The sequence below is a fragment of the Stigmatopora argus genome, chromosome 2, assembly GCF_051989625.1.
Source record: "Stigmatopora argus isolate UIUO_Sarg chromosome 2, RoL_Sarg_1.0, whole genome shotgun sequence".
NCBI classification, from domain to species: domain Eukaryota; kingdom Metazoa; phylum Chordata; class Actinopteri; order Syngnathiformes; family Syngnathidae; genus Stigmatopora; species Stigmatopora argus.
The window spans coordinates 7,542,068-7,563,876 of NC_135388.1; the positions used below are offsets into that span (position 1 = coordinate 7,542,068).

Sequence of the window (21,809 nt, forward strand, 5' to 3'; positions counted from 1 at the left end):
TATTTATAGTCTTTCACTGTTAGAATAGAACCAGTTGTGCGCTGGTTGCAGTTTCATATTACGATAAAAAAATGGAGAAATGTTTCGGGAATGACAGCTGGCTAAAAAATGATTTTAAGCATGTGCATACATTATATATAACAAAATTGTTGAATACAAACATCATTTGACAAGATTGAGTGTGTGTATATTTATATTGTATTAAAAATGGAAAATGACGATGGCTATCCTCCGGATACTTTACCTCCAGAGAGATGTCATCCCTGCTGGGTAAATTCTGGCTGACTGCTGCCAGAGAGGCCTGCTCAATTTCTCGAATACATTTGTTGATGTTATCAATGGACGAATCGCACTCGCGCTGGCCGGGGGCCTTGTCCCTGAGAAGGAAATGGGCCGGAGAGAGAGAGAGAGAGAGAGAGAGAGAGAGAGAGAGAGAAAGAGAGAGAGAGAGAGAGAGCAATAAAATTGATGGGGGGAGCCAGATTGGAGGACGACGAACAGGCAGTAAAAAGAACAGAGTTTGACAAAGACGGATGGGGAAGGAAAAAGTAGACAAGAAAAACACAGGAGGAGAAGTAAAAAAAAAGTTGACCTCCCGCACATTCCAAGCTCAAGTCTAATCATGAATTTTTCACTATAATAAATAGTTAATAAGCACTAGCGGTGTAATATTGATTCACTATCTGGCAGGTATAAACTATTTCCAGCATTTACAATCATTTTTTTAATGCTCAGATACAAGGAAAAATTGTAAAATGTAGACCTCAGAAGGTCTACATTTTACAATTTTAACTTTTTAGCTTAATATCATGTAAGAACAAAAGTAAATTTGATAAGCTTTAACACAGGCCCCATCGCACACTGACCGGATGGCTGTGATGAGACTCTTGATTGAGTCGGAGACGGTGCGCGAGTGACCGGCCAGAACAGACCAGGTGGGCGGGTCTTTGGGGTTGATGACCAATGAGCGTGCAGTCTTCAACAGGTAGGTGGAGCTATCGAGCATTGAGCGTGCCGATTGGATGATAGGCTCCTGGGCTACCGTACCCTGTGTAAGGGAGATTGGTAGAAGACATAAAAGTATAAATATCAATTAATTTAAAAACACTTTATAATGTGTATCCCATCTTAGTGAGTGAATTGAAAGTGGCTACTCGAGATGGGGGCAGACATTTTATCAATATTGGTTCCATGTTAGCCGCCTTTCCTCGTGAGATCACAGATACCAACTGTTTATGTGCGTTTGTACAACTATTGTCAGAAAATGGAGTCATTTTTTTTAGTTTTCCATGAGCAATTTTTGGCAACAAATTTTGATACACAGCAGTTTGATGCCAACACAGATAAACCACTTCTAGAACAGATTTCTGCGACTGACCTCATGACTGATCTGTGCCGGGATGCTGGCGAATTCGGGGTTGGATGCAAATACTGTCAGGTTCTCAACAGCTTCGATGAGAGGAGCCGTTGCTACTCGACATTTATTCCTGTTCTCATCAGAGAAATCTCCATCTAAAGCCTGGAATAGGAAGAAAAAAACATAAAGACATCAACAAACTAAAAGAATTACAAAAGCTATAATGAATTATTCTATCATCTAATGCAGGGGTAGGGAACCTATGGCTCGGGAGCCACGCGTCTCTTATGATGGGTGCATATGGCTCTGAGCTAAAATATGGAAACCAGTGGTGAGAGAGCCGAGTCCCGAACGCACCAATAGGAACGTCACGTCGGGACTGTGTCATTGATTTCATAGATACTGATTGAACTCATTGATATTCATTGATTAGCAACAGCTTAACAACGTTGTCGAAGGAATTCCGAGACTTTTTGTACTTTAAAAGTGACAAAATGACTACAAAATTTCACGTATTTTGATTTTTTAATTGTGAGTATGGCTCGCAAGGAATAACATTTGAAAATAGGAATTGTTTATGGCTCTCTTTCAAAAAGGTTCCCGACCCCTGATCTAATGTATAATCTTGACAGGACATGTCATGAGCTAAAACTGAGCCCCACCTTGATAGTCTTGACCAAGTTTGCCGTGCTGTTGGCCACCTCCTTAGCCGACTGGACAAAGTGCCTCTTGGCGACGGGATTGGTGGTCCTGGAAGAGGCAAGGCGGCAGGCATTGCACAGCGCCGACGTGTGCTTTGCCACTATTGTGGCTGCCGAGAGTACCTGAAATGTGAGCAGGGAAAAATGCTCCTGAGGATTCTCGCTCCATTAAAAGGTCACTGCAGCACTTAAATAGCATGTATTAACCCTCAAGACAGGGGACAATTTTCACCCATTTCAAGCTATATTGTACTGCCAACTTGGGAGACAATAAACAAGCTGACATCTGAAGCGATTTTATTCAATGGCTGCATGTACCTGGGAGGCGCTGCTCTCTGGGTCCACAAGATTCTGGCAGGCCATCTGGATTGCCTGGTTGGCTTTGGCAAACTGGATGGGGTCCACCAAACCCTGGTGTCCCGCGTGACTATTGGGATCCGACACACCCACCAGGTAGGACGCCTGCCATATAGAAAGGGCATATTAGCACTTTGACGGCCTAAAGCACATTTTTGAACTAATGTATCTATAAAATTAAGGTACCTTTGTAAACTCACAAAAATAAGGCTTTAACTTGGATTTTCACATTGGAGAAAGAAATAACACCTGAATGAATGTCATTTTGGGGGCTTGGGGGCATACCTGTCCTGCAGCTTCAGTAAGCCCACAGAGAGCTTTGGACGCCAATCCGACACAGCTTCCAAAAGACATCACATCTCCCGTCTTACAGTTCTGGGAAATTCCTGCCATGGACTCTCCCAAGATCTGTACACCATGAATAAATGGAGTGGTGCAACAGATGGTCACAAATGACGGATGTTTTTGCGACCTCCCGGTGGAGCGGGATAGCCTACCTTGGAATTTTCCATGACGCTCTCGATGCAGTCAAAATAAGAAAGGTCATTGACAGGTTCGTTGGGGTTGTCCAGCATTCCCCGAACAGCCTGAAAGAATCCAGCAAGGGTCTTTTACACACACATCATTCCGACTTTGCCTTTTACTCGAAACAACAGAATAACACAAATGTGAGATCTAATATCAAGATATTTTGTTTCTAATTCCCTTCAAATTATATTGATATTTTCAACTTTCCTTTGTGGGAAAACTCATTTAAAAAAAAGAATGTGGATAACCTCGAGCTCTCTCAGGGCGTTATCACACTCCTTCTGGCCCGGTGCCTGCTGAGTGCACAGCGTGATCAGCTGGTTGATGCTGTCAGTCACAGCTCTGAAACATGGAAGCAGAAAACTCAGTACTCAAGAGCAATGATTCATGTTAGTAGTTGTTTTGGTAGTACCTTGCAGCAGCTGATAGTAGGTTCTTGGCGTTGGCTGCGGCCGGATCTACGGATAGGCTCTTGGCAGCTAGCAAAAGCTTGCTGGAAGCCATGGAAATGTTCTTCAGGTTACTGATCACCTGAACTTGGTCGTCCCTTTTCTGAAATGATCAAGTAGCCAACAGAAAACACCGTACCGTGAAAGTTAGAAAAATTGAAAGTGAGAAAAACAACGTGGGCTAAAGCAAAAGTGGAAGAAAAAAATCTTCACTTATATATTTATTACCTATCTATTTATGTCTAAAATGTCTTTCCTGTATCTGCATTCTCACCATCTTGCTACTGTGACAATGACATTTCCCGAATACAGGATGAATAAAGTTATCCAATCCAATCCAACATATTGTAGCAGGAAAGTTGTTTAATTGTAGTCAAAACACTAAAAGGTTTCGCGCCTTGGCTGACACTCACAATTTACGTTGTGTACAAGATTTTTTATTTTAGATTAGAACTTTATTTCATCCCGTATTCGTGAAATTCCCTTGGTTGCAGCAGCAAGACAGTAGCAAGCACAGACACAGAATAGTGTTTGCATAGTTTACGAGAAGCAAGACCGACCTGAGTGTGCCCTGCCATCTCGATGCCGGCATCCAAGAACTCATCAAAATCTTCACTGAACTTGCCAGACGCCACCGCCAGCTGGCTGCTGGAGCCTCTAGAGGCGTGGACGACCTCGCCCGCAGACTGGTTCAGATCAGCCGCCGTTTGATTGAGCTCGCTCTGCGCCTCTTGAAAGCTTTTGGAGGCCGGAGGGATCTACAAAGTCGAGTAAACAACACCGTTTCTTTCCCTGTGTGCCTACTAGGAGTAAGGCCAGCTTCATGCTACTCACACTTTCGATGAGGAGCTTCTTGCTAGCCTCCCCGATGCTCTTGAGAGCCATGTCAACATCTTTCTGACCGGGCAGGCAGTTGACGCAGTTGTTCAATGAATGAGACACGGCTTTAGCCACCTGCAAGTTTGAGGAGGATCAGAATTTGGTTTTTACAATGATGTTATAATACATTAACAAGCAACACTACCTAACGTTTTTAATGAGCTGGGAAAATGAGATACGGCATAAATCATTAAAGATGTTTTCCTTGTGAAATGCACCACCTTCTTAATTATGCAGTATTAGTACTTAATTATGTCCATAGCTTAAAACAACAGATGTTCCATCCGCTTCTTACCTTCTGTCCCAAACGGAAATATTATATAGTAAGGTATTTCTTATCAACTATTTGTTCAAGAAAGCCTCATTACCATTTTTAACTTACTGGCCGGTATTGACGGTGATGAATAAATCTGATCTGCTCTAAAAATTAACTTTTATTTCCCCATTAATCACACGGTAACTTTGGAATTGTACGACGTATGACACTGAAAGGAAAAATATTGTTCTAATGGCTTTTATGTTATTAAAAATAATAATAATGTAAATGAAACTTACCTGGGCCAACCTTTGCTGGCTCTCAGCATCTCCAGGGCTGACGAGCGCCTCTTTGGCTTCGTGTATGAGAAGCGCAGAACCCTCCATGACGTCGCGGGCCGACTCCAGCATGGCGGCGGCAGCTTTGGGATCGGTGGTGGAGGCCGCGACCCCCCGGGCCGCCTGGGCCAGCGTCTTCAAAGCCTGTGCTGTCTCCCTCGCCGCTATGCCTATCGCGCATACGTGATCATGAGCATGTGTGAGTGCAGATACATGAATATCCTTATTTGAAGTAGAGCTTTAATGAGATGAATTCCAGTTTTTAGTTGTGCTTCTTTTTTAGTTTTTAAAATCTTCAGGAAATTGTTGATTTCACTCCTGAGGAAAAAATATTTGATGCATAACAACCTAAAATTTTGAATTGAATACATGAAAGAACTGACGCCATGTTCATCCACTCTTATGTTTTTTTGTGTTTTACAGCATTCTCACCCTCTTGCTACTGTCACAATGAAATTTCCCGAATACGGGATGAATAAAGTTATCCAAACCAATCCAATCTGCAGCACTGACCTGTGTAGTGTTCATTGCCTTGAGCAGCACAGGTGAGGAGTTGAGCCATGGAGGACCCGACCGACTTGGACGTGCTGCCCAGCTCCTGAGCGCACTTCTCTAACTTAAGAACCAATAGACAAAGATTATTACAACCATATAGATTCTTTAAAAAAAAAAAGAGCTAATGCGACTTTTTTACCGACTCTCCCGGCAGAGGTTTAAGCTGCCCGTGTCCGGCAGCTAGCCTGGCATCTTGCAACTCACTCTTCAGTGTCTGGACGGCAGTGAGCGCCGAGTCAATCTCCATGGGACCACAAGCCTCATGTGCCTAAACACAACACGGATGAGTTTACAAAATTGTCAGGTCAAAAATAGTCTATGATTGAATTGAAAAGCAAAAAAAGAAAGATAAATATTTCTCCATTGTCAAATATTTGTGAAATCAACTGCTTTAACAATAGAAACAATAAATGGCTACCGTATTTTTTGAACTATAAGTCGCACCAACCAAATAATGTACATTGAAGAGGAAAAAATTATTTGACCAGAAACCAAGAACAAACTTACTAGTTTCAAGTAAAAATCGTTAAAAAGAACAATAGGTTAAATAGGCACCTGTTAATTTAACATTTACAGTTTTTATTTTGGATAACCATAGCTTAAAAAACATGCTTTCGGTGGTCAGAGGGAAAAAAACATAATACTTCAGTATTAGTCGCAGGCCCAGCCAAGTTAGGAAAAAAATTGCGACCTATAGTCCAGAAGATACGGTAGCCAGTTCCTCATAAAAAGAGTATGGTAGAAAAATACAAAGTATAGCATTTTGACATAGGAAACAGTGCTCTATATTAAATCCAAAATCCAGATTTAAAGTATTTTGCTACCTTCTGTGCAGCTGTCCTCAGCTCTGCCAGGCAGGTGGCCAGATTCTTGGCACACTGACCCAGCTGCATGGCTGCAGCCTGATCTGTCACGGTGGGAACCGATGACTTGGCGGAAGTCACCATCTTACTACCGGGCTGTGTAGAGTAAAATAAAAATCAATTTGATAAATCTGCCGACTAAAGCAAAACTCCAGAAAAGTTATGACGAATCCCATTTTTTGGCGCAAAATGTGACCGAGCCTAAAAGACGCGCTGCCCCACTTTCTTAGTCTTGCTAATATACGTATTACTCTCACACTGACATGAAATAGTTGCTGAGGCTATTCTAACACTGTCGCTTAACAAAACAGCTACATTGCAAGATAACGCTCTCTAAGAGGACTTTAAGTATGGAGACTGACTTAATATCTTCTCAAGAGAGGTCTACTGTTATTCAGCGTGTCTATCACAAATAATAGCTGCTCCACAATATTAAACGGTAAATACGTTTATGTCCTAGAGATCTAAAGGACTTCTATATTCTGCTCTGCCTGCCTCAGTTCTCGCTATTTCTCCAGTTTACTTGACATACATTGCAATTTAAGAGTCCCATTCCATGTATAATACCTTTCTATTCTTGAGTAAATAAATTCCCAGGCTACCATTTGCAGAAATAAAGTATAGTTGAATCACTTTGTTCGTAACTGCCTCTTGAGCTCACTTCAAAAAAGCATCCATTTTAAAAATGTCCCCACATGGAGCAAGTTCTATTTATACTTTGATCAGCCTGTTTCCCAGAGTAATGGTGACAATTCCGGGGCATCAAATTTCAATTTCCCTTAAACATGTGTGTGTCAGTGTGTGTGTGTGTGTGTGCACGCGTGTGTGTATATTGCACCTGTAGGAAGTTCTGGCTAGCAATAATGAGAGCAAGTTGTGCGCTGATGTCGTCCGGTTTGGCCTGACTGCTGCGCACGCCCTGGACCAGCTGAGGAATGTGGTCAGCCACTGCCTACGTAAGAAACAAAAAAACAACCAGTAATCAATCGTTAATTGAGAATGATCCATTGGCATATTTAAAAAAATACACGGTGTATTTGCTAAATCATAAAGCAACCGAAAACTGCATTTCAGTGCGTGGCTGTGTGTACTGTATGCAAAAATATATTTTTAACCAAATGGGTTTGAACTTTGAACAGTGTTGTAGCAGTTTATTGCACATAAATACATAGGGCTGAGTGATATGGCATACAATTATTGTCATACAATTTCAGAATGTGAGTTAGATATTAAATGAAAATATTTCCTGTCAAATCGGGCCAGAATGAGTTGTTTTTTTTAGTTAGCCCAGTATTGACGATTTCAAAATTGTAACGTTTTAATTGACCATTTCGATGTAAAATCATCTTTCAGCCTGACTTGGCGCCATTATGCGCAATTTGCGTGTTGACAAAACAGGGCACGAATGTGATTAAAAATGATGTTTATCAAGATTTAATGCTCATACTAAGTAGGGAGAGTCAGCTTTGTGGTTTCGGATGAATTGTTCAGACTCCTAACCAACAAGGGAACTACTGTCACACTTAAATTAAAACATTGAGAAGCTTTGACATCTAGTAATTGTTTATAGTTACGACGTGGCGGGTGTCCAAAATTAACATTGGATAATGAGCAGCTTTACAGAGCACAAGGACAATTTTATATTATCTAATGTTATGTAGCAGCCTGTTTTGGTAACTTTCCATTGGAAATGTTCTTTTTGAATTGCCTAGTGTTGGTTTGGATTATGCAAAGAGCCCACCGACACAAATGCTGGCTTCAGCACACCACTATGCAAAAAGTCTATCTAGTCACGATGGAAACAACCCTTAAAAAAACAGGCACATATTTTACAAATTGAAAAACCTATGCGATGTTTCACACAGAAAATAAAAATACACTTTGGGTTGGCAGTGAATTGTACTGCCAGTTATTACAGACAGATGAAGAAAAATTTGATTCATTATAGCAACTAAAGTGCAATTTACAAACCAATTATGTGAAATTAGATCATTTCCCATGGCACATTTTAATTATAGTGTTTGTAATACACACACGTTCAGTGGCAAAGTGATTGGGAATCTCATCCACAACGGTGTGCTATGTAGGTCTCATAAATAACATAATGATGCCCACCTTGCAGCTCTGAACCAATTGCTGGTGAGCGGCTGTGTTTTTGTTGGAGGCGGCGGCATTCTGAGCGGCGGCGATGGTTTGGGTGGCTGCGGCTGCACCTTGCTTGGCAGCATTCTGGAATATAAAATGCACACAATCATTCAATTCAGCTCATAAAAAGTGTAAAAAAAAGAATAAGGTTTGGAAAGTGTAAACTCATTCATTCCAACCCAATCCAGCTATTGTTTGCTTGCACTCCATGCCATTCTTACCAGTTGATCTGATGTCTAGAATTGCAAGTGGCAATGAATGAGTAAGTTATAGAGCGGCATATTGTTAAAAAAAAACTAATGTTTAGCAACAGCAAAAAAAAAAGGAAATCACAAGATAAATTTAATTATACGCCAAAAAGTTTTTTTTCTTGTTTCGTTGAAACCACTGTATAGATAGAAATAATATAATTATATTTATAAACTCATTTATATAGCTCTAGTCTTGGGGTAGCGTCGTAAAAAATGGTGGAAAAAATTATGGAATCTGCATGTTTTTTTCCCCCCGTATTTAATAGATTTCTGAGGTGGATGGGTCTTGGCAGATTGTTAAATTAAAGTGACTCACATGCAAAAATATATGTGATCGGGACATTCCTAGTCCAGCCTGTGGGCTGACACCAACTTCGAAATGACATAAAAGTGATATAAAATGATACGTGCTGACCACAGACCTCCAGTCTGTTGATCAGTTTCTTCTTGATGGCGTTCTGAGCAGCAGCATTGGTGGCTACTCGGAGTCCCTCCGCAGCCTCTCTCAATCGCTGCTGCTGATCCTCGTTCTCGGGATAGGCCGCTGCGCCCTTAGGTTACACACGCGAAAACAAAAAAAAAGCATATTAGCACATAGTATCTACAAAACAAGCCAGAAGGCAGTTTTAATATACAAAATTCCTGCATTGTAAAGGGTCTTTTTATATGTCCATTTTGTAGGAGTGATCGCATTGTCCAAATCCTTTCATAAATAAAAGGAGCTAAAAAAAAAAATCAATGAATAGACCCTTGTCATGATTCACATTAGATTACAGTATCTTTCTGATGTATCTATTTTTTAATCTATGAATATTCCAGGCTTCATTTGATTCAATAGGATTTGTCTAAATTTAGCATTACAGTAATTTGTCGAGGGTTATTACACAGGTTAAATTAGGATGAAACAGCAAGTGAGTCGCATTAAGCCGCACTTGGAATCACAGTGACTTAACATTCATACACATCAGGGGCCAACGTTTAGTTTAGGATTTTTTTCTTTCTGAGCTTTGATCCTGGTACCGAAAAAGAGCGGAGCTGCAAAGTGTGGCAATGAGCATAGAAACCCTTTTGGTTCCTAAGCCTGTCCAGACTTAATTAAAATGTCAGACTTAAATTACAGTTCAGTGTCAGGTCAGATATTCGTCATCTCATTTGACAAACTGATGAATGTACAGTATAATTAAGTCATTATTCACTCACTGCCCAATTCATTACAAGTAAAGTACAGTTAGAAAAACTCCATTGGAATTAATTCAGGTTTTTAATGTGCTAACAGTTTACAGTTGAAAAAACTGTACAGCTGGGAGCATTGTGGTGTAAGATGGCAATTTGACTGGGTAGGTATTAATATTATGATATTATAAGTAGTAGTCGCAGTGGCTAAAGAGAGGGAAAGAAAAAAAAATAACTACCTTGGCCGCCTCCACCATTCTGGCGGTGGCATCGGCCAGCAATTTAGCTGCCGCCAGCAACTTCTTGGAGTTGTCCATGTCCACCTCCGCTTCGGCGTCCGACCTCATGGCGTTCACAAGGTCCGAGGTGGCTTGAGCCAGCACACGGGCTTGACGGACCATCTCTCCTGCGAAGAGGGCAGTGGGAATGGCCTTTAAATTTTGATGTCTTTTGTAGGAACATTTGTGTATCGTAAATAGGATCCTTTGACCTGGATCATGGACTGACCTGCATCTCCCATGGAGGTGAATATGCTCTCAGTGACAGTCATAATGGTGTCAGTGGCCTGGTCGTAGCGGCCGATGGGTTCTCCCCGAGAGGTGTACTGACGGACGTGTTGCAGCAGGTCCTCCAGGGCCTGATTGACCACGCTGGCTGCCGCGCTCACCTGCAAAATGTGACGGAAGATTTGCATAAATCCTGCGCTTCTCAAACTAACCCATTCCCAAATCTATGTTTTGTTTTTACTTGCACACCTGAATCAACGAATGGCAGTCATCAAAATAGCTTGTATTAAAAATGCCTTTGGAAATTAGGCTGTTAAGTTATAATATGGCATCTACAGATAACATTTTATGAATTGGTCACTACTAATTTGGCATATATACATATACACATACATACATACATACACACACACACACACACACACAGACACATACACAGACACACATGCATACATACACACATACACACACACACACAGATGTACATATATTTTTTAAAAATCATAACGTATTTTACGGACTATAAGGTCACTGGAATATAAGTCACATTTTTGGGAGGGCATTTTTATTTTATCAGAAACCAATAATAAACATATGCTAAAGTAACAATAATAAAATGGCAGGCTAAAAAGGCATACGTTTTTCAGATAACTATAGTCGTAAAAAAAGAAGCAAATAACAGCAAGATAACAGGCTGTCGGTGTTCAGAGAAAAAAAACGAGTCGCACTTGAGTACAAGTCGCACGCCCTGCCAAACAATGGAATAAAGTGTAATAGAACTGATGATTTAAAACAACTAATAATTAAAACCCTATAGCCATGGTCCCCAATAACACCCTATTTCATCGAATGGCCTATAAAGGGTTAATGTGTGGCTGCTTAGCTCAAGTTTATTGGGACATGAAAGCATACCTAACCACAATAAAAGAAAATCACTAGTGACCTGTTTGAGGAGCTCTCCGTCCTCCGTGGCCGAGAGGCAAGCCTGGACGCAGCTCTCCACCGAGCGGTCCACTAGCTTCCCGGCTTCGATGAGCTGCTCCTGACAAACGGGGGAGCTGATCGTGGGACTCACCACCTACGAGCACACGAACGGAGCTGTCACCATATTGAGAGGAAAAAGCAAACGGTATGTTTTGGTCTATTCGGCGTTGTACCTTAGCACATGCCACCAACTGCGAGGTGGAGAGGGCGCATTGGGTAGCGGCGGCTATGACGCGGTTTTGAAGGATTGTGTCCTCCGCCACCTGGGCCACGTTTTTGGCCTTCAGGACCATCATGGCGGCGGCGTTGGCGACCGCCTTGGCCAAGTTCATCAGAACATCCTGTCCAGGAGGCAAGAATTACACATGCATGTAACCTTGAAGTTAAGATGGCGTCTATGTGAAGACTTGACAAAGAAATGAATAATTATAAAGTATTTCTCAAAAAGATATGTTTGTACGCAATATATTGGAACCAAATGTTATCACTTCATAGCAGAATAGATCGATATGCTTGTAATATTGCCCAGCTCAACGACACACACATTATCTTCCATTAAAGGAACAGTTTGTATAATTTATTTATCATAATCTTTGTGCACTTTGCAGTAAAAAGAGTCCAAATTGAGAATTGACTGCTTCAATTGCAAATCCATATTATTCCTTGGAGGACAAAGCATTAGTGGATCTAAGATGAAGGAAAAGCAGAGCAGAGAGACTATACGCCGATTCTTATTTAGCAGATTTAGCAGTTGTTTGAATGTTTACAAGCACGTAAAAAGCCCATCGATGCCAACTTTTGTTTGCTCGTCTAGGACGTTTTGCATTAAGGTCGCAGAGTTACTCTGTGCCAGGGGTGTCAGACTCGGGTTGGTTCCCGGGCCACGTTAACATCAACTCGATTTCTTGTGAGCCGGACCATTTTAGATATAATATTTAGATTGTTTTTATAAATGGATTAAAAGAACTGGATTAAAAGCCCTGAATATTCAGTTTTTTTATAGATCTAAAACAATGTTTATTTTAGCTTTTTATATATATTTTTAGATTTTACAAAATGATTTTTGAACTAGAGGAAAAAAATGATTAAAACATTACAATTTTTGATTTAAAAGGGGGAAAATCTGGAAATTTAATATACATCTATACTCTTCATTTTAATTTGATCCTAAAATAGAAAGTCGGCACTCATGATTTACTTTCCCGGGCCGCACAAAATGATGCGGCGGGCCAGATTTGGCCCCCAGGCCGCCACTTTGACACATGTGCTCTATGCAAAACAAAACTAATTTTGGGTAACTGTCGGTTATTTTGGCCAAGAAATTTTATCCTAAGATATTTGCCATTTTCTTTGATTTAGCTAGTCGCCGTGGTGCCATCGCCATCATTAATCTATCTCTTAAGGTTGTTGTTTTTTCATTTTTACTGCGGTATGGATTTTTCAAAAGGGTTAAGAATCCCCATTTTGGCCGATCAATGATCTTCATGGTTACCTGGAATCTCTCATCTGTTTCATTCTCTCCGATCTGGCGCAGGAGGTCTCCACTGGCTTGGCCAATGCTGCCCGCCGCGGTCAACACCGTCTGTCTCGGCTGGACACAAACACATTTTGAAAAAGAGCTTCTCCCTAATCGACCCAATGTTACTTTAGTGTCGTAAAACACCTAATTCTTTTTTTTATACCATCCTTAAAGAGCAGAACAACACCAGTAAATAGATTAATTTAGCAATACATTATTACTCATTGGCAAATGCTTCCACCGCAGTGTCTTAATAAATCTCAGGCAGATCGTTACAGTCTTGCAGCACGAGTCCATAAAGTCAACTCCATTATTCATAAGCCACAAGCCACTTGATGTCTCATATTGAAGACCGAAAATGCCTTCCAGTCAACTCCACGTCAGTCACAGCTGACAACGAAATGCACCTTTAATAAGGTGAACAGAAAAATGTGCAATACTCAGATCTCATTTTAGGTCTGAAGATGTCATTTGGACACAACAAAGAAGTCATTATGTGGAAAGACCTGTGTGTCATTTGGGGGGGGGATGAGAAAAACTTGCCTGCTACATTGCCTTGCTTTAAAATGTGTTCAAATATGAAGGCAATATAGGTTTTCAGCTCTGAAATTTCATAGCGGGTTCTAGAAATCTGGCATATTAACTCACTGGTTTCAATTGACTGTATTAGACATCCAATCGATTTGAAGTGGGAGGAGCTTGCGGTGATCATCCCATTATTGCCAGTCATCCCAAGGAGGGTGCTAGTAGAAGGTTTAGTTACACGGTCGATTGGTCGCCGGTCTTTTGGACGCCCGGAAGGTTATTGATAATTACCATGTAAATCGTTGCTCAAATTCCCTAAATACAAACTGCAAATTACTATTTAGTCATACTTAATGCCCTAGTAATTATTAGGCTAAAGAAAAGCTCAAAATTTCCCGGACTTTTATTGTTTTTTGTTGGAGAACTTGTTAAGACCCTGACTGACGTAGCTTCTTAAAAGGGACAACGCATGTACATACAAATTCTTATACACTCACACGTCGGCTCAGTGAAACTGCTCATGGCCATTGTTGGCTTTTATTGACTCGTAGACAGTGTTGTTTTACCTTGTTTGTCGCTGGTCCTTTGGTCGCCGGTCTTTTGGTCGCCGGTCTTTGGTCGGGGCGACCAAAAGACCGGCGACCAATCGACCGCACACGGAAGGTTTGATGTGTGTGTATGCCTGCTTAGAACTACTAATAAAGCTCTAAGCATCCTTAGTTAACCTTTTTTTCAATCAAGTCAATAAAGAAATTCACAGTAAGATCCTTGTCAAATCTTTTTCTTTACCATACCCAGTGTAAAAAACCCACTCTTCTGTCAAGTTAAGCAGACAGGTGCCAAAATATAACCGCTTTATTCCATCCTCCGGACACTATTTTTGGTTTTCGACAAACAGATGGACATTAAAACAAATCAATTCCAGCTAAAATGGAATGTTAGGTTTCATCTAGGGCAAATGTACCAATAATGGAATGAGGATTCCACTAACCTCTCCTGATGCTGGCTCTACAGCTTTGAGCAGGTCGGACACGGCTCCTGCCAGCGTCCTGGCGGCCTTCATTAGGTTATTACCGCCGCCCACCTCGTCCTCCATGAGAGCCGCCAACAGCTTAACGCCTTTCGACATCTCGGTCAGGTTAGAAGAGATGGTGGTAATGGCGCAGCCCACTGCCGTGTAGTCCGTGTCGGTGGGGTCGCCTATAGGAGAGAAATGCTTGACATTCTCAACCATGACTGAATGCGGATAGAAAATTAAAAATGAATGGTGGCTACTGACCGGCAGTCAAGTTGACGACGGAGGCCGTTCCCGCAGTGATGGCGTCAACCTGTGAGTGGATCTCATGCTTGGATTCATCCATCTTGTTCTGGATCCACATCTTGGAAGCCTGCGTCAAATACCAAAGAACATGTTTAAAACAGGAGACAGATCAGATTGAATCTATTTCTTACATATTTACAAGGCGAGTGAAAAGTAATATTGTAAAAATATTGTATACAGAATGCAATTTGGTCAAAGGCTAAAATTTGGCCAGTAATGAGGCCTTTGTTTTTATAGATTTTTTTAAATATATAATTCTAGATTGAACGCTTAAACAGATTACATAACGTATGAATTTTAATGCCGAGGGAGCAATTTCATGCAATACCGTTCATTCCCAAAAGAGAGGCTTATTCCCATGGGACAATTTGGAATTATCCACAGCTAACATTGGAGAAAGACATTTTATAGCTTAATGGAAAAAAAATTGCAGGGGCAGCCTGGCGACCGAGTGGTTAGTCCGTCAGCCTCACAGTTTTGGGGCCGAGGGTTTGATCCCAGGTGGGTCCTGACTTTTTAGACTTTGGATGTTTTTGTCGCGGTACTTCACTTTCCTCCCATATCCCGAAAACATGCAGGGTCTCTAAATTGCCCCCAAGGTATAAGTGTGTGCCTGAATCGTTGATCGTCTCACTGTGGTCTAGCACCCCCCGCGACCCTTGTGAGGATAAGTGTGCAGTAGTCATAATTATTTACGGATGTATAGTATATACCATATCCTGTCCTAGTGGAGGTAGATCATCAACCTCTCCGAGGTCAATCTGGGCCTTCTGCACAGCCTGCATACTGGTGTTAATGGTTCCCATTAGAGCTTGCTGAGCTGAACTCTGAGAAGGGAAGAGAAAATCGTTGTTATCAATAGAAAAAGGCAACAGATTGAAGCTGGAGGGAACACAAATGTCTTTTTTAAATCAATGCCAGGAACAGTCCAACTTGTCCCTAAAAAAATCCTTTAACCCCCCTCCCCCAGTCAATAGGCCAAGAGGACTTACAAGCGGTGGCATATGTCCACGGTGCATCTGACCCATAGTAATTTGCTGTTGAGGAGATGGCATCGAGCCCACGCTTAGCGACTCGGCTCCAATGGAGCCCGATCGGATGACTCCGGGCAGAGCCACCGAGCCGTGTTCCGCTCGGCCCACGCGGTTGAACTGCTGCTGGAGGATGGTGGACCTAGCGCAAGACAGCAAAACAAGGCAGATTAAATCACCTCCAAAGGAAGCCGAAGCAGGGACGGGAAAATGATCCCACGCGTCTAATCAGGAAATGTTCAGATCGAGGCTTCGCTTTTCCAGTGCTACTAAATTTCCCGCAAAGATTATCTCCCGGGATAAAGTCTAGCGGAGGAAGCGCAAGTGTGGTGAAATGAAGTCTTGGAAAATGGATCTGTGAACTGTGCTCACTGCAATTTGGTAGGAAGGAGGAAATTGGAAAAACAACACCGTGTGATACGCTGTTTTTGTAATGCTAGTATGCAATAACATTGTGTAATATAAAATCATAGCATGGTTGATAAAACTGCATTCACTGTGTGCATTCTACTTTGGCCCAAGCATCATATAAGATAAAGATAACAGTATGTTCAGTAACAATATATTATATGCTTATGTCTATCTTCTTTGATCCTTTTGCTTTATTGGTGTTACTTTATTATCTCATCTAATTTTCTGAACCGCTTTATCCTCACTAGGGTCGCGGGGGGTGCTGGAGCCTATCCCAGCTGACTTTGGGCCAGAGGCGGTGAGAACCCTGAATTGGTGGTCAGCCAATCGCAGGGCACAAGGAGATAAACAACCAATCACGCTTACAGTCATACTTAGGGGCAATTTAGGGTGTCCAATCAGCCTACCATGCATGTCTTTGGAAAGTGGGAGGAAACCGGAGTACCCGGAGAAAACCCACACAGGCCCAAACATGCAAACTCCACACAGGTGGACCGACCTGGATTTGAACCCAGGACTCCCACTGTGAAGCCGACGAGCTAACAACTCAGACGCTGGGCCATCCATACTTTATTTATGGTTTAATTATTTTATCAGTGCGGCAATTGAAAAATATTATTAATTGTTTTTTTAATCTTGATTATATATACATAGGATAAGGTTGTAGGGTAAGAAGCCTAACAAAAGAATGATTGTGTTTCTTATGGGCTTACTTTTTCGGCGATACAGATTCCTCAAGCATGGTGGCTTCCTCGTCACCTTCCAATCCAAAACGATCCTTGCTTTGTTTCTGTACGAGAAGAATACAAGACAACAATGTTACAGTGATCTTCTACTTCACAAACGCACCTTCTAGGTCAAGCGTGTCAGACTCGGGTTGGTTCGCGGGCCGCTTTAACGTCAACTTGTTTTCACGTGGAATGGACCATTTTAGATATAATATTTAGATTTTTTTTAATAAATAGATTAAAAGAACTGAATTAAATGCCCTGAATATTCAGTTTTTTATAGATCTAAAACAATGTTTATTTTAGCTTTTTTTAAATATATTTTTAGATTTTACAAAATGATTTTTGAACTAAAAACAGAAAAAAATGATTGAAAAATTACAATTATTGATTTAAAAAGGGGGAAAATCAGGATATTTAGTATACATCTATACTCTTCATTTTAATTTGATCCTAAAACAGAAAGTCGCCACTCATGATTTACTTTCCCGGGCCACATAAAATGATGCGGCGGGCCAGATTTGGCCCCCGGGCCGCCACTTTGACACGTGTTCTAGGTGTTTATTAGAACTTAGAAAATGAGGGTCATGACACTAATCTGAATAACCACACATAAAATGATCCCAACTAGCCAAATATTAGAAACTACAAAATGATCTGTTAAATATAGCAGGGTTGGCAAGGATTTAAGAAAAAAAAAGCACTTGCACTATAGTTTATTATGTGCACCTTTGTAATCTATCCAACCGTTCATTTCTTTTTGCAGTCTATTCCAAATACTGTGGCTATTCTCTACCTTTGATTGATGGCGTGTAAATAAACACTTCACCTTTTTCAAGATGATGTCGATATAACCCGCAATGAGCTGCGAGATCTGCTCGCCCTCAGTGGTCTGCACGGAGTAGTAGCTCTCCTGGTACTCCCCAAAGTCCTGCGCAAACACATGCATGCATAATTCAGCAAATTAACGTAAACTCGATAAGTCCTGACTGTACGCAGAAAAAAAGTCAGACCAAGGCCTAAACAAAACTAATTAGTAGTTCACGAGGAGGCAGGTTAATCCTGCCTAGCACTCGTCTGAACGAGGGTTGGTTGTTCCTGCAAGATTAAATCAGTGTTGCCCATTAATTCATCGCTGCACAAACAAGGGGCAATATTGACTAGTGAGAATGCAAGAGACAATTTAAGATCCAGGGGAACAAGACAGAGAGAAAAAGAACTAAACAGAGAAACAGTGTAAAATAGGAACATCCATAAGGGTCATTCCAGAATTGGAGGATTTTCTTCCCACCCTTGAAATCGAATCCAGGTACAAAATAAGAAGAATATGCAGTTTTGAGAAAATGTATTTGCCTAAGAACAAAAAAAAAACGAGAAAATAAATCTTAAAGCTAAATTTACTCATTCATCCATTTTCAACACCATTAGTCGTAGGGCACACAGAATACTTTGATTAGAGCAGAGAAGGGAAGGTTTATTTTCCATGAATTTTGGAGGCAAAATGTCCTCCAAATACTGTACAGAAAAATCTTACCAGCGTGAAGCTCTTGGGCGAGGCAGCCCACCTCTTAACGGTGGTGAGCGGCCACTCCTGCACCACATCTTTGGTCCTCTCGTCCACCCGCATAACAGACTCTTTGGTGATACCCAGGAGACGCGGCACCAACTTGTTCTTGCTTTTCATTTTCTCCTATGAATATTACAATTAGGATGATGATTTAACAAAAGAAATGGCTGAATGTTAAAAACAACCGTACATCAACAAATGGCTGAGTGTTAAGACCTACCGTATGCATCCATGTACATCTTAGTGTATGTATGTATATATGTGCTTTTATATATATATATATATATATATATATATATATATATATATATATATATATGTATATGTATATGTATATGTATATGTATATGTATATGTATATGTATATGTATATGTATATGTATATGTATATGTATATGTATATGTATATGTATATGTATATGTATATGTATATGTATATGTATATGTATATGTATATGTATATGTATATGTATATGTATATGTATATGTATATGTATATATATATATATACATACATATATATACATATATATACACACACACACACATGCATACACAGACAGATACATACACACATATTTCAGCAACACGCTTATTTATTCATGTATTTATTTATTAACTTACTTATTACCTATCTATTTATGTCTAAAATGCCTTTCCGATTTCTGCATCCTCACCCTCTTGCTACTGTGACAGTGAAATTTCCTGAATACAGGATGAATAAGGTTATCTGATCTAATCTAATGAACATGTAACACACAACCGTGCATCTTGTAATTCCTACACGAGTGGATCAATAAAAAAAAACGAGTCATTTTATCTGATGGCTGACAGAGAAGTATTCATTGTCCAATAGGTTACATTGATTTCAAGACGTCAGGTTTTGACTTTGTACTAATTTGTGACTAGCCCCAACAAAGTGAAATCCAATAGCAGGCCATTTTTAAGCCCCTTGTGCAGGCCATATTCAAACATATTTTCATAATTTGATGGCCATTAAAAACTGTGTATTGGGCGAAAGTCGGCCCACTGGCCGTAGTTTGGACACCTGTGAATAGCCTGCCAAATTCACAATATGCCAATCCTATTGTTATACACTTAATTTGCGCAAGATAATATGCTTTACAAGTGCTTTAGGTGGATTGTTTTAGTAAGTGTTAGACTTTTTTTTTACTTGGGGTTATTTTAGTCAAGGCATGTGTTGTGAAATTATGTCACTGATTTTCACAGCTTTTGTCCCGAGTGAATAAATACGTTTTTAACATTGGACTTTGGCTAAGCGGTCGAGAAGATGAATGAATGAAAGCCTCCCTGAGATGTGGCATTCTGAAGAGTCAAGGTGAACATAAACATAAAATACATTTGTCATTTCTAATCATGAATGATTGTGTGAGAACGGGGAGGTAAAAAGGTTTCAGGAGCTACAGCCGCTGAGCAGACATACATAACATTATGGTCCGTGACGTTAGGTCACCGAGGTCCACTTGTTGTAAAAGTTATGGAGGGAATGTCAGTTATGTGGGGTTTCCAGGGGGGGTTACGAGGACGGGGGGGCTGAAGGCCACACTATTTTTAAATGCCTCTGCTCTGTTGGATTACACTCAAAGCGGACCCCAAATGACAAAGGTCAAATAAATTCCGAGTGAAAGCCGAGAGCCAAGCTATGCTTTAAGATTTGTGGCTTTTAAGATAAAATAGGTGTGTATCTTTGAATAAATGACTGTTTATTTTGATTTATGAACATAATTTTTTAATAGACATTTTAGCTACTACCTTAACAATCCATCACCATAATACAATTTATTTCAAAGGGCACTTAAGACACACAAGGGACCACATTTTTTATAGGCCACATTTAACTTAATGGCCATCATGGATGATGCTCGACGATCAATCTATTTAGAATGGGAGATGTGGCAAATAATGTTTTAGAATGTATTATAAAGTGTTGTGAGTTTTAATGATTCTGTGACTGCGGCATCCAAAATGTTAATGTGGTCCAAGTCAGGTGTCAAAAATAAGGCTCATGGGCCAGAAGTGGCCCGCTAGGGGTCCGATCCGGCGTGCGGGGCAACTAATGCTTTCATTTTTCGAAAGAATTTAGTGACTTGTGTAGTGCACACTGCTTGTTTTCTTATCCAAAGTCACGGTCGTTCTTTCGCCTTTACAGTCAAAAGGGCGAGGTCATTGGCTGCCACAGAGTTAGCAAGAAACCTCGAAATGCAGCAAAACTTACAGGAAGCAACCCACAAATGCCGAAAAATCAACTTTTTTCCACCAAAATAAATTGGTCCATAGCACATGAGCTCTAGCTAGCGCGAACCAAACAGAGTTAAACACCCCTGGTCTAAGTGATCAGTACTTTTAGATTCAGTGTTGAGAATTTTCTATTTGGAGGATATCGGAGGGTGGAGGAAGACAAGACATTTAATGGATCAAGAGCGAAATCCTTTGACATTACATTGGACTTGGCAGAAGTCCCCAAGCATGCTTGTACTTTCTTTCGTTTTACTAGATTTCACAGCATGCATGAGGGAAATGGCCAACAGAGATATTTGTTACAGGACATGAAAGGCAGTAAAAGCTAAAGTGGACTCCAGATACCTGCTGGGTAATTTCCTTTGACTCCCTTTTTTATCCATTGAACTCATGGAGCTCAGCAAAAAAATTTCATTCGGGAGATAAAAGGCCTTCGACTTCATAATTGTAATTTTTCTTCTTCTTTTTTGCTCTTTTCTAAATTAGCGCAACAGCAATAAGCACTTAGGACTGGAGGCTAGGTTTTTCATCTAATGATTGAAATAGTTGCGAGCCTACCTTGACTAAGAAGAACGAGACTCCATAAGTGCGCAGAGATCTCGCCAACTTGACGTACTTCACTTTGGCTTCGATCTCTGTCATCTCGCCGCAGTTTTTGTGTTCCTGGAAAATAACGATTTTATTTAGAAGTGATTTATGGTAGAAAACATCGACAATGACTGCCTGGATGGCCTCACCTGGAATATTTTCTTCTCAGATCCTCTTTGCTTTATGTACTCTTTGGGTAGAAATTCCTTTAAACTACAAGGATTTCAAAAGGGAAATGAATAAGAAATTATGATAAGGGCTTTACGTAGCTAAAATAAAGGGACATTTATACATTGTTTTTTTACAGTTGCCGTAAGGTTTGAGTGGATTGTAAATTCACATTATAATGGTGTTTCTGTACTTGAACTTTGAAATTCCCTGGTGCAGAGGAACAATATTGAAATTAGGTAATAAGTCAAACATTATTAATAGTTTGATTGGCGCTTAAGCCCCTGAAACCGATTCAGTCAAGAGTAAAACCAAGTTTCAGGAGAAAAGGCACAGTTGTCGGCGATTTC

At 40.6% G+C, this 21,809-nt stretch overlaps 1 protein-coding gene across 2 annotated transcripts in view; it reads right to left on the reverse strand.

Annotated features, from left to right (window-relative positions):
• tln2a (talin 2a) overlaps window positions 1-21,809 on the reverse strand; it is a 63,904-nt gene that overhangs the window by 14,845 nt on the left and 27,250 nt on the right. For both annotated transcript variants that reach the window (XR_013299428.1, XM_077595075.1), the window contains exons 9-40: window positions 21,441-21,504; window positions 21,262-21,366; window positions 18,412-18,567; window positions 17,707-17,808; window positions 16,863-16,939; window positions 15,700-15,880; window positions 15,421-15,534; window positions 14,666-14,774; window positions 14,378-14,586; window positions 12,835-12,933; window positions 11,516-11,683; window positions 11,302-11,436; window positions 10,360-10,519; window positions 10,092-10,258; window positions 9,102-9,230; window positions 8,399-8,512; window positions 7,122-7,235; window positions 6,245-6,379; window positions 5,560-5,688; window positions 5,379-5,481; window positions 4,827-5,035; window positions 4,227-4,346; window positions 3,953-4,150; window positions 3,356-3,495; window positions 3,192-3,285; window positions 2,913-3,002; window positions 2,701-2,823; window positions 2,377-2,520; window positions 2,020-2,181; window positions 1,379-1,519; window positions 867-1,048; window positions 245-377 (exon numbers count right to left, since the gene is read on the reverse strand). Coding sequence is in view for 1 of the 2 variants with exons in the window: in XM_077595075.1 (XP_077451201.1) it covers window positions 245-377; window positions 867-1,048; window positions 1,379-1,519; window positions 2,020-2,181; window positions 2,377-2,520; window positions 2,701-2,823; window positions 2,913-3,002; window positions 3,192-3,285; window positions 3,356-3,495; window positions 3,953-4,150; window positions 4,227-4,346; window positions 4,827-5,035; window positions 5,379-5,481; window positions 5,560-5,688; window positions 6,245-6,379; window positions 7,122-7,235; window positions 8,399-8,512; window positions 9,102-9,230; window positions 10,092-10,258; window positions 10,360-10,519; window positions 11,302-11,436; window positions 11,516-11,683; window positions 12,835-12,933; window positions 14,378-14,586; window positions 14,666-14,774; window positions 15,421-15,534; window positions 15,700-15,880; window positions 16,863-16,939; window positions 17,707-17,808; window positions 18,412-18,567; window positions 21,262-21,366; window positions 21,441-21,504 (4,306 nt within the window). In the remaining variant the exon portion in view is untranslated. The remainder of the gene's footprint in view (window positions 1-244; window positions 378-866; window positions 1,049-1,378; window positions 1,520-2,019; window positions 2,182-2,376; window positions 2,521-2,700; window positions 2,824-2,912; window positions 3,003-3,191; window positions 3,286-3,355; window positions 3,496-3,952; window positions 4,151-4,226; window positions 4,347-4,826; window positions 5,036-5,378; window positions 5,482-5,559; window positions 5,689-6,244; window positions 6,380-7,121; window positions 7,236-8,398; window positions 8,513-9,101; window positions 9,231-10,091; window positions 10,259-10,359; window positions 10,520-11,301; window positions 11,437-11,515; window positions 11,684-12,834; window positions 12,934-14,377; window positions 14,587-14,665; window positions 14,775-15,420; window positions 15,535-15,699; window positions 15,881-16,862; window positions 16,940-17,706; window positions 17,809-18,411; window positions 18,568-21,261; window positions 21,367-21,440; window positions 21,505-21,809) is intronic.